Raw genomic sequence first — 12,609 nt, forward strand, 5'->3', positions numbered from 1 at the left:
TAAGTGTCTTAACATCTCATGTGCTGAACCGCCAGGAGGGGAAGCTTGGCCTCTCTTTAAATGGAAAAATGCCCTCTGACCAGTGCCTGATTCCTCAGTTGTGCTTTGATATGTTGTCCCATCAGCTGTGCCGAATATTTGGTCTGGTGACGTGTGTGACACTGTGATGTTCTGTTCGAAGGTGTTGTTTCTTTTCTGTACTTCAGTTTTGAGTGTGATGAGACGTCTGTGCTTTGCTAACCTATCCAGACAACTGGCTTGAGCACAAGATGTGGGACGTAAATCCCCACATTTGAAGGAGGTGAAGGTGTAGTCGTCACAAGCCAGATGTGGCGTCGCTGCTTGCTTCCGGGAGTGCTGCGTTACTCGTTGTGTTGTCAACCTGTATTCAGTGTATACTTTATGTGGTATCTGGGTGCCTGTTAATCTACATTTTAGATTTGTTACAGACTGTTACTCTTGTTTCATTCATCAGATGTTATAATTCGTACGGGGGAAGGTTCCCTCAACCCTGTTGCAAGCACTTGTGTTGTAAGTATCTCTTCTTTCTGAGCCCACACGGCTCCTGGATCTCGGGAGATATAAATCCCACAGATCTTCTCAACAGAGCTGTATATTTTGCAGCTCCTCTCGTAGAAATTAACTCCACGGTGCTCTATACGCTGTGAAGTCGTGTTGCCGATGCATATGGTAGAATTACGATGTTTGCACATCTCTGGAATCAGATGCTTTTCCTAAGTAATCATGAGCACAGCGACATTTTCAATTTCAATTTCAATATATTTCATTTCTTAGAATGCAAAACATCTCAGCTCCCCGAGTGCCCTGAGTTACTGGCATCCTGGTCCTGCTTTGGAGGCACGTGGAGGGCCTGTGATAAGGTTTACACAGTGAGGACAGAAAGAACTGCCAGGAGGGGGCCTCCTGAGCGCCTCCCCGGAGCCCTCTGTGGGAGAACGCTGGAGCTTTTTAGGAAAAACCTGGCATGACGCACAGGTTTCTGAAGTTGGGCAAGCAAACTGGGGATGCCTGTCGCATTTTCATTTTTTTTTTTTAGCCCTGATGGTAATAGTAGCAAGTATTTTAATTATTGTCGTTGAGTATAAATTGCTCTGTTGTAGAAAAGATACTTCAGGAAGAGTTTAAAGTTTGAATGACTTTTAATGAATTCTTCCTCTCTAATAAAGACAAGAGCGTCAGGAATGTCAACAGAACTTTAAGAGCGAATAATAACCCGTGCGTATCCGTCGCTAGAGCCGTCTTGGATCGTTCTGTGTTTTCATTAAACACATCCACACACGGAGGTCATCCTTTCTTTATCGGCAGATAATACCGCTACTTAAACCCACAGCACATTCATTTAAATGGGAGTTAATGTGCTGTGACAGGTCTGACCCCCTCTCCGTGTCTGTTATTTCTTGAACTCCCCTGCGTCTGCTAATAATAGTCTTGTGCAAGTGAATGCATTGTTTTCACCTTTCCTGTGACAGCTGTTAATAAAATACCTGGATTTTGGACATACCGAGCCGTGGGGACCGTGGCCCCTGAAGAAGCGCCAGTGGCCAACTGCTGGGCACGTGGTGACTGTGGTGGGCTCCGTCCTTGGCAGCATGTGGTGGAGGCCCTGGGGCACAGAATCCGTCTGTGTGGTGCCAACCCTGCTCCCGCCGTGCGTGGCCTTGGGGAGGATGACCTGGAGGCAGGGCCGTCTGTGGGGACACGAGTTTGGAGGGGACACTGAGCTGCTGAGGCCAGCCGGCTCACGGTCTGGGAAGCCTCTCCTTCCTGACCTGGGCCTTCGGGCGCCTTGCGGCCAGGAGGCCCGCATCCCCGGCTGGCCGGCACCCCTCCCTGGTGCACCTGTGGCCCGGCTGCCTCTGCCGCCGCCTTTGCCCTGGGCCCGGGGTGCTGGGCTGACTGCGCGATGAAGCCCCGCGGCCCTGGCTAGAGGGGGCTCGTCCTTGCAGGGGGGCTGCAGGGAGGGTGCAGACTGGGCTTCTGCCGCGTGGCCCACCCAGCCTGTGCCATCCCAGGGTCCCCCTCCGTCTGGAGTCCTGGCCCGGGGCTGCTGGCTTTTGACCCCTGATGTCAGTGACCCATCACCTCTTCCCACTTTGTCTTGGGGGACTCAGAGCGGCTCTGGTCTGTCCTCTGAGCCGGGCCTGAAGTTGCTCTGAGGATCTGGGCATGTCGGGGCCCTTGGAGACAGGGGTCCCGGCAGTGGGCTGGAGCCGGCTGTCCCCACGTCGGCCCTCCTGGGGCTGTGCCCGCTTGGTGAGGTGGCCTGGGTGGGGAAGGAGGAGTGGGTGTCCTTTGTGAGGTTCCTCTCTGTCGTTGTAGCTGAGACTCGGTATCAGAGGCCCTGGAGAATCGGATGGGACCCGGGGAAGGGGGCGGGGCAGGAGGAGAGAGTGTGCTCCCTGCTGGCCTCTGCAGACACGCCGGGGGACCCTGTGTGTAACTCGTACCCCTTAAAGCATGTTACAGTTTGGGGAAAGCGGTGCACAATCAGTGGCTTATGTTTTGTTTTGTTTTGTTTTGTTTTGTTTTTTAACCAGTCTGAGAGCAAAAGCTTAGAAATGGCTCGATGCGTTCATTCTTTGCAAAATAACCGTGCCATTGTTTGATGCAGGTGTAGAAGTCCCTCAGCATGGGCCGCTCTGCGCTGAGGCCGGGATTGCTGTTCCTCCGTCAGGGTCTCCGTGTCTGATCTGGGGAGAGCTCGTTATGACGGCGGCGAGGGCAGGGCACAGTGACCTCAGGGGAGCCCTCCCTTCACGCTGCTGCCCGAGTGCTCGCACGGTCAGAGCGCCTTCCCGGGCTGCGTGGCGGCCTTGCTGGGAAACGAGCCGAGGGGCTTCCAGAGGGAAGCAATGGGGACCCCGGGGCCCATGGGCCTGTGTGGGATTAATGGGTGGGGGAGTTTTTCAGTGACGCTAAGTGACTTTGGCTGGAATCAGTGCTACTTTTTGTGATTTCAAAGCAAAAGCAAAGCATGCTCCTATGAAGTGATTTAAGACAAAAGGTACAGAATAAATCAGTCAGTGAAAAGGAAACAACAAAGAAAAAGGAACGCTGCACCCTTGCAACTCGGCTGTGGTTTCCGATGGCAGGCGGCTGCCTGCTAATCGGTGTCACAGCCTGGTCTGTCATGACTGTGCCGGGCGTCCTGCAGCAGCCCTGTCTCCCGGGGCCACCGAGTCCAGTGTCCCGCTCCCGTCCGACTGGCACCCGTGGAGAGGCTCCGGGAGCAGGGATGGGAGCGGACGGAGCCTGGAGGCTGAGCCAGCTGGACAGCTCAGGGCGGGCACGCAAGGGGCAGACGTCAGAACACGTGGTCTTGGCACATGGGTCCCGGAGGCTGGAGCTGAGGGGGCCCGGGGCACGGCCAGGGGCACGAGGGAGCCTCGCTGCCTTGCGGATCCTGCAGCCACTGCCCCAGCCAGCACCCTCCCTTCAGCCCCCCTCAGCTATGGGCAGGTCAGGACTCGGGGTTCCCCCCCATCCTTTCGGGTTCATGTTTTCCCAGTGTCACCAGGCATCCTGTCTGTATGGAGATCCCTTCTTCATTATTACAATCAGTGGAGTTTCCTTGGGAGTCTAGATGGGGCTCATCTGTCTGTCAGCTTCTGCCTGCCCCTCAGCCAGATGCTGCTTCCTGTTTGGGGCTGGGGTGGCTGGTCCCAGAGCAGGGCCGGAGGGGACGCCTGGGCCAGGGGACTCGCCCGCGAGGGCAGGTGCGGGGCCTGGGACGGGTGGTTGGCTTGTCTGGGGTGGAGCCTGCCTCGGCCTCCTGGTGTCCGCAGCACGGCAGGACCGTTACCATTGGTCCTTGTGATCCGTGAAAACCTCAGGTTGAATTTTTCTTATTAATTACTTCATAAGAGGAGGATGACAGTGGACCCATGATTCCTAAAATATTTGAAATTACGTACTTAAATCATTGATCCTATCTAGAGAATTGTTCATGTTATGCATGGGGCGTATTAAATTTGGATGTACATACTTGCTTTGTGAAAGGGGTAGAAGGGATGGAGATGGGTGATTTGGGGGGAGAGGAAGCTGCTCCTTGAAACTGACAAAGATAAACTCTTGGAAGAGAGAGAGGCTGAAGGAGATTTAAGCAAGTGGTTTACCTTTTCTTCCCCCTCTCCCGCCCAGAGACGCATAAAGCACGGGAGTTGTTCTTACTTTCTAAATTAATAGCTACTGTTATAGGGAAATAACATGCAAGAAGGCGAGAGGCTCTAGGTGCAGCCTCCTGGCTCTGATTACATGAGGAAGTAGGAGCGCTTGCCCAGAGCAGATGGCAGGTGAAGGGCACACAAGCGTCAGAGCCACCGGGGGTGTTATTTATTGGCATTGAAGCTGTGAGGGCTCCAGGTCTCGGCAGCGGCCGGGTGCCTGTGTGGCGTTGGGGCAGGTGGGCATGGAGACGGCTCGCAGGTGGCATGGTCCCCGAGGAGGGCGCGCGGACCCGGTGCTGGCGGACAGTCGCGAGTGCTTTGCCCGGCCTCCTGCGGTAGATTCTGTTCACTCTCGGTCCTTGACTTGTGGCCTGGAAGCAGGGAGACCTGTGTGTGGATAAACAGAAAGTTCTCTGTACGTGGAACCAGGCCATCTTGCGAAGGCCGCTGACCCCGATCCTCAGCCACGCGTGGCACCTGAGCCCTGCGCCATCCTGCTGCCTCTTGCCGTGGCTGTCTCTCTGTCTGTCTGCTCTCTAGGAGGCTCCTCTTGTTGCCTCCTTCCCTCTGAACAACTCCTCGTCAGCCTCATAGCCCTGTTTGCCGTCACCTCCTCTCCGAAGTCTCCCTGCACCAAATACCCCCACTTCCTTCCCCTCCATGGAGCTAAGTCTCCCCTCCCAGGCCATTTCCCATCTTACACAAGTGGGGGACCTTGAGGTCCTGACTGGTTGGCATCTGAGGAGCCAGGTCTGGAGCACTGCTTGATGGAGAAACAGAATGGGAAAAGCCAGTCCCAAATCCAGGAGGCACCCCGGGTGTCGTCTGTCCAGAGAGACCCCAGGCGGGAAGGTCCAGGTGCCCCCCGATGGCAGAGAGCTTACAGAACAGAGGGGAGCGAGGGCTGAAAATGGAGGGTGGGGGACCTTACTCATATACACGTCCATTCAGCCAGTGGAGCTCCATTCAGCTACACGCCAGGACCGAGGGCACAGAAGTGAGCGAGATGGAAGAAGACCCTTCCTGGGGGGGGGGCGGGGTTTCCGTGGAAACGGGCGGGGCTTCTGTGGAAATGGGCGGGGAAGAGGATCTGCTGCCTCGATGGGGTGTAAAGGATGCTGTCTTCCACGAGAAGGGTTTGAGCTAAGATCTTATACTGAAAATCATGGTGGCCATGGGAAGTTTGGGAGAAGGGCATTCCAGGCGGAAGGAACAAGTAAGTGCAAAGGCCCCGAGGTAGAGACAGAAGTGGGCGCAGTGTGAGGGGACCCGGTGGAGGCCACGAGGGGTGGTGGAGTCACGGCTAGGGGTCTGCTTTTTCCCTCAGAGTCAGGGAAGCCCCGGGGCTGGACGTGTGACCTGATGTGTTCGCATCTCAGCAGCCCCTGCGCCGCTCCATGGGATGGTGAGTACAGGTGTCAGCAGGGCGACCAGCCAGGAGACCAGGGGCCGCTGGGCCTGCCGCGGGGGCCTAGGTGAGGGATGGAGGTGCCTGGGGGGCACGGTGCTGCCCATGCGATCTAGGCCTGACCTCAGGGCCTCATGGCCCCAAAGCCACGTCTCTGTGGTGGCAGAGCCGGGATTTGCACCTGGCTTGCAGACCTCCAGGGACGTGCTCTTCTCGCCGCTGCAGCCTGCCTGCTGCCTTAGAAGCCTCTTTCGTTTTATGCTTGAGCCACCCGGCCCTGTATTTACATATTACTGGGGTTAAAGTTGTAAAAATATAACTTCCAGGTTATCCAGAGAGATCAAGCAGAGTTCAATCTAAGGGATTTGAACTGACAGCTTGCCTTAGCTAATAGGAACTCTGAATTCTACATTTTTCCTCAAAATAATACAGTGCACCCTTTCCAAGTGCCTTAACATCAAGGCTGGCGCCAGCTGCCAGAGGCCTAGATGGCTGGTTTCTCTCCTTGTGGACGGCGCCGTGGACGTGCCTGACCTCTGCCTGTTCCCTGAGGGGGATGCTCAGCGCGCCTCCCCCACCCCCCCCCGCCCCCCACCCATGCCCTGCAGCCTGGCTCCGGGGACTGATGGTTCTGGGGTTCTCTCTTTGGGTTCCTTGTGGAGTGTTCGGGGGAACTAGTTCATCTCAGGACAGCCTGCTCTGGACTCCCCACAGGAGAAGCTGGACCAGTGGAGGCTTTGCTTTGGGCCTGAGTCAGGAGCCCCGGCCAGGCCAGCCCCCCTGCAGCTGTCTCAGGCCTTTCCCGGCACCAGGAACAGTCCATTCCAGTCGCCTGCACAGGCGCTGAATTGTTTGCACTGGACAAGACTCGAGCGCCCTGGCCATTCCTCCCAGGGTAAAGCCGGCCACGTCATCTGTGCCAAATGGCTTCTCTTGGTGCCAGGGCCGCCGAGGGCAAAATGGCATTCATGCTTGTGAGCAGGTTTAGGAGTGTGTGTGTGTGTGTGTGTGTGTGTGTCACAAGCCCTCTGAAAGTGTGAGGCTTGTTAACGGACTCCCACGGCTTAAATTACCACTTGCCAGGAGGATGAGATTGCAAAGGAGGGGAGGTCTCTGTGCTCCGAGCTCTGTCGTGTCCTTCAATCCACATGTGCTCTCTCTCTCTCTCTCTCACACACACACACACACACACACACACACACACCCCAAACCCCTGCTGCATGGACGGCTCCCTGCTGGACCTCAGGCAGGTGCAGATAGATCTGATGCAGACTTTCCTCACCAGGAGCTCATAGTCTTTTCTGTGTCTTTCTTACTATAAAATTCTAATTTCTTGGTCTTCTCTTCTTTTTCGATTCATGTATGAAAACAACTGTTTTATCCTAAAGCATAGCAGTGGTGGCCCTTTCTAGGCTGTACAAGGCCCCCATTTAGTCAGACCAGCAGGGTGGAATCCTGGCTCTGCTGCTCACAGGCTGTGTGACTTTGGGGAAGTTGCTTAACTCCTCTGTGCCTCAGTTGTCTCCTCTGTATTAGTTATGTCTTGCTTCATAACAGCATTGCCACAAACCTAGTGCCTTAAAACAATACACATTTATTCACATTTGTTGTCTCAAAGTTTCTGCGGCTCAGGAGTCTGGGCAGGTCTTAGCTCAGGATCTCCGCAAGGTGCTGTCTGGGCCACAGCCTCATCTGAGGCTCCCCTAGGGAAGGATCTGCTTCTAAACGCCCCTGGCTGCTGGCAGAATCTGGGGGCTTGTAGGCTGCAGAGCTGGGGGTCTCGGGTTCTTGCTGGCTCTCAGCCCCACTCAGTTCCTCGGCACGTGGCCCTTTGCATGTGCAGCCTATAGCTCAGAAGCTGGCTTCGCGGAAGCCAGCAGGGGAGAGTGTCTCCTGGCAGGCTGGGTTATGATCTTTGGATGTAATCCTATCCCCTTGGCTGTATTTGCTTGGTTAGAAGCAGGTCACAGGGCCCCGCTCAAACTCCAGGGGCGGGCGTCCCAGGAGGTGTGCAGGTGGAACCCCTGCCTGCCGGTCATCTTTGGCAGACTGTGCAGCGTTGGATGGAGGTCTGCCAGGGCCCCAGTGAGCGAGGAGATGCTCAGCTGACCTTCGCTGCCCCTCCTGCCCTCGTGTGGCCAGCCGTCCGGGCCTCCCCTGCCTGTCACTGCTCCTGCCTGTTGCGTGTAGCCCCCGTCCACCCTCCCCTGCTCCTGGCCTGCAGGGCTCCAGGCCCCTACGGAGCTTCCTGACGAGCAGTCCTGGGGTCCTCCTGCCAGCGGGGCCTGGGCTGAGGGTGCCTTACCCTCCCAGCCTGTCCGCACCCAGGCCGCCCCCTGCACGCGCAGCCCTGCCGCCCGTCCCTGAGCTTTCCTCGTGTACACGCGGCCGGGCGGGGCCGTGGCTGCTGCATGTCTGACCTGTGACTGAGAGGTGCTGGGGCCCGAGAGGGGTCCCCCCGCAAGGACCCCGCCTGCTCGTGTCCTCTCGGCTGCCCGCCACCCTGGCTTGTGGGGTGCTGCTCCCCGCGTCACCGAGGGTGGTGAGCCCGATGCTGCAGCATGAGGACTCACCACCTAGTGCTGTCTGTGGGAGACAGCAAACGGCGAACATCGCTGAATGATTTTGGTCTTTTGATCTTACTTAAATATTCAGTTCTGGCTGGAAAGCTGTTGACTTAAAATGACAAATGTGTATGGATAGAGAGCATGAATGTGTTGCTCACTCAGCAAACATTTACCGGGTGCCCCTGTTACAGGTGCTGGGCCGAGCTGCCGCCTGATGAACGGGTGGTTCCGTTGTGGCTCAGTTGGAAGAACCCCAGTGGACGAGAGCTAGGGTGGGGTTTGGGCGGTGGCCTGGGATCTAGGGCCGCTCGTGCCCTGGTTGACCTCCCCCGTCTGGGCGCCAGGCCCCTCGCTGTAAATGCCGGAGCTGGTGGTGACTTGGGGGTGTCTAGACCACAGGCCTGGTGATGTGTAGGAATGTAGGCAGTATTCGGAGGGGTTGACCTCCTTGGGTACAAACATGCTTGGCTTTGCAAGGTTGGCCCGTTTGGAAATGATGTGAGTCATCGTCTGTTGGCACGCTCACTGGTCCAGCCTGCGCTGGTGGGAGGCCCAGGAGGGCGGCGAGGCCTGGCCCAGTGGCAGGAGCCCGGGGTCGGGGAGCTGGCGGTGGGTGCATCACTGAAGGGAGGCGGTTCGGCTCAGTAGGGACGCTCTGCCGTGTGGGGGACCCGGGGAGGCTCCCAAGCAGGCAGCGCTTGGCTCTCCCAGCACGCTGGGGGGCACAGGGCGTCAGCACAGTCTCCATAGAGGGGCTGGGGCTTAGCTGGAAGCCAGGTAAACAGGGGAGGGACAGGCCCTCTAGGCAGCGAGCCCGGCAGGAGGTGTCAGCCTGGCGGGCTCAGCGCAGCTGGAATCTGGGAGCTGGGCGGAGAGGAGGAGAGGACCGTGAGGCAGGGGCCGGACACGGAGGCGCCGTGTGTGTGTGTGTGTGGGGGGGGGTGGAGCTGGCGACGCTCTTTAAGCCATGTGCGCGTGCGTGTGTGTGCGTGCACGTGGCCGAAGGCGCTGTGTTGCGCCTGGCGAGATCCCTCTCCTGAAGGAAGGTGGAGGAGAGGGTGGCGTGAGTGAGTGTCGTAGCCGTCGGGAGAGAGGCGGCCCCCGGGTTGTCGGATGGCTGGGGGGGGCAGGGGTGACGGAAGACGCTGGCCTCCGGATGCTGATCGCTCTCCGGGGGCTTAAGAGGACGTCTGTCATGTCGCTGACGTGTGGAGTCCAAGAAGTAATACACGTGAATCCATAAACAAAACAGACTCACAGACATAGAAAACAATCCTACGGTTACCAAAGGGGAAGGGAGGGGGAGGGATAAATTAGGAGTGTGGGATTAAGAGGTACAGGCTACTATACATAAAGCAGACAAGCAACAAGGACTTGCTGTATAGCACAGGCAGCTGTATTCAGTATCTCATAATGAGCTATTCAATATCATGGGAAATAATCTGAAAGAAAATCCATTAAAAAAACCAACCAAGCTCAGAGATGCAGAGAACAGATTGGTGGTTGCCAGAGGTGAGGGTTGGGGTGTGTGTGTGACATGGGTGAACGGGGTCAGAATGAAACAAAAAGTCTTAGGGCTGTAGTGTACAGCTCGGAGAGTACAGTTAATGATATTGTATCCCGTCTTCGAAAGTTGCTAAGAAACTAAATCTTAAAAGTCCTCATCACAAGAAAAAAAATGTGTAACGTGTGTACGGTGATGGATGTTAACTAGACTTATTATGGTGGTCATTTCCCAATAGAGTATTTACAAATATTGAACCATATGTTGTACACCTGACACTAACATACTGTTATATGTCAATGATAACCTCAATAAAAAAAAATCATATGTGAGAAATTTAGAGCATCCATCCATCCATTCCCTCCCTCCCTCTCCCTCCCTCCCACGCACCCTTCCATCCATCCGTGTGCCCGTTCATGCATGCGTCCACCCCCTGCCCATCCATCCCTCTGTCCCTCCATCCCTGTCTCCTTCACTGATAGGCTGGGTACTCCTGTGCTGGCTGGTTACCCAAGGGGCTTGGAGGAGCAGAGAGCATCTTTTGTGGGAGCCAGCTCGTGGGGTGGGACTGAGCCCAGGGGTTGGTGACGTACTCCATATTGCTTGTGAGTCTATAAAAAATTAAGATAACTGGAATTTTACAAAAAAATGAAACCCATTGGTATTTTTGTATTAGAGATCGAAAAGTATTGATAGCGTATATTTTAAGAATGTGTACATTTAAAAGTTTCTGATGCGTTCACGTTTTGCTTCACCAGCTGTTCAATTTTCTTTCAGATTTTCGAAAGGATATTGTTTATATGGGCCATACGTCACCCTGCCAGTGGATACGTTCAGGGGATAAATGACCTCGTCACCCCTTTCTTTGTAGTCTTCATCTGCGAATACATAGGTAAGACCATATCATGATGTTTTCTTCTCACAAACATTAAACATGGACTTCAGTGGCCTTACGATGTTGCTATGCATAATTATACCAGTACTGAAAATTGCTATTAGTTTTACTGTTATTAATGACAACTGATATTAGAGAATAGTAGTTTTCTCATTGATGCCAGCTTTCAAGAAGTCTTTAAATCCACATGCCCAACTACTGAAGACATTAAGATGCAGTTATTATTATTAATATCTTCCTTTTACTAATATATGAGGAGAAATTCAGTATATATGGGGAGTGTGGTTTTGTGCTAATGGCCATCAGAGCACTGGCTTTAATGGTTTGGATTGAAATGGGTAAGGTTAAGGTGGCAGAATATTAGTTGAATGTTTTGCTTACAAGCTAAAAACCGAATCGTCTTTAATTGCATTTGTGCAGCAGTTCATCACCTTTCTGCTTCTGATACACTAGTAGCATTTAATTTTATGGAAATATTAATTGCATGCAAAGTGATTGGCTTAATGGGCATTTAGGTCGGGTCGTGCTGTTTCTCTGTGAGTACTGCGTATTTTTTCTTCCATTTATGTTGCAGCAGCCGACTGTAACATACCTTCACCTGGTTTGTTTTTCAAGTTTAAAAGCAATTCTGACAACACATGTGCAGGATCTACTTTTTAATTCATCTATGGATAAAACCTAAATGCCACGGGAGGGGTTTACTCTTTAGTTGTAGCAGTTTTTTTTAAAACTGATATTACTTTGTCTTCATGCGAACCTTCCTGCCTTGGTGTTTGTTGGTTTTTTCGTTTGTGTTTTAGCCATTTCAGTTTCTGGTCAGCTTCGATTCCATCATTGTTGTAACCTGGAGGGTGAGGTTGACTCCGGGGCAGATGTGATCCTCTGAGGATGAGAATGTACCCACTTGGTCCATTTTGTGGCCACCCCTCTCCCAGCACTGACGATTTCATGGGCGTCTCTTCATTGCTAAGCAACCAGCGAGCACGGGCTGCTCCCCCCTCATCTCTTCAGCAGGGACAGGTCACTCCTGAGAGCGCTCCTGCCTCTCTGCTTCTCCCTCTGTCATCTGACAGATAATGAAAATGTTCTTAATGGTCCTAGAACAGCAGGACCTCTGTCAGTAGACTTCAGAGCTGTTAATTGAAAGAAGAAGTTCAACTGAGCTGTGATTAGAGAACTGATATTCCGTGTTAAATAGACCGTTTAATTAATGTGCTAAATAAGTTTGCCTTAATGACTCTAGCAGCAACTTACCTTGTAAGGCCCAAGCGATCCATTGTGCATTTGTCTGAATGATCAGCAAGCTAGGACGAAGGGACATGACCGTGATGTTAATTGTCCAGAAGAGAGAAAAGCTGGAGGAAAGAGAATCTGTGTTCAAGTGGTGCCTTCAGTTAGAGACTCAAAGAGACTCCCCTTGCCTTCCGTAACCCTCACCACACACACTCCCACACACACACACACACACACACACACACATGTGCAGCGGCCCGACTGGCCTCCTGGGGCTGCCAGCAGCCCAGGTCTCCTCCTGGGACACAGTGTCTTCAAAATGCAAGTTTGGTGCACGCACACGTGCATGCACACTCGGGCACACACAGACACATGCACGTGCACCACCGCCAGCCACAGCCTCTCCAAGTAAGTGTGGAACAAATCCCCAACTAACCTCGGGATGGAGCCCATGGTCTTGGGTGGGCCCTGGAGGTGCCTGTTACCCCCAAGGGATGGCTGGGGACGGAGGTCAGGAGAGCTCTTGGGACCCGGGAGGTGGGGTCACGGTGTGCGGACTGTCCAGAGGCGGAGGCGGGAGAAGATGGCCACGCAAGCGGTGCTGAGGCCAGCGGGGGGAGCCCAGGAGCTGAGCGTCACTCTGGGAGGGTGCCGTGCTCCGAGGCTCGGAGGCGGAGGAGGCGGAGGAGGGCTCCGTGTGGCGAGGTGTGGCTCCCGGCTGGGAAGCGCAGGGTTGGGTCCAGTTTCTTTCTCTCTAAGCTCCGCTGAGCCCGGGGGTCCTGATGTCTTGGTTTGTGCTGGAAGGAAGGAGGGCC

The 12,609-nt window shown here is 54.4% G+C and overlaps 1 protein-coding gene across 7 annotated transcripts in view; it reads left to right on the forward strand.

Annotated features, from left to right (window-relative positions):
- The window catches only part of TBC1D22A (TBC1 domain family member 22A), a 314,050-nt gene that overhangs the window by 124,444 nt on the left and 176,997 nt on the right, over nucleotides 1-12,609 (forward strand). For all 7 annotated transcript variants that reach the window (XM_089921472.1, XM_089921473.1, XM_089921478.1 and 4 more), the window contains exon 8: nucleotides 10,444-10,558. In XM_089921472.1, coding sequence (XP_089777598.1) covers nucleotides 10,444-10,558 — 115 coding nt within the window. The remainder of the gene's footprint in view (nucleotides 1-10,443; nucleotides 10,559-12,609) is intronic.

This window comes from Delphinapterus leucas, chromosome 11 (assembly GCF_059928025.1).
Source record: "Delphinapterus leucas isolate spDelLeu-1000000601 "Yukka" chromosome 11, BTC_Dleu_Yukka2, whole genome shotgun sequence".
Lineage (NCBI taxonomy): Eukaryota > Metazoa > Chordata > Mammalia > Artiodactyla > Monodontidae > Delphinapterus > Delphinapterus leucas.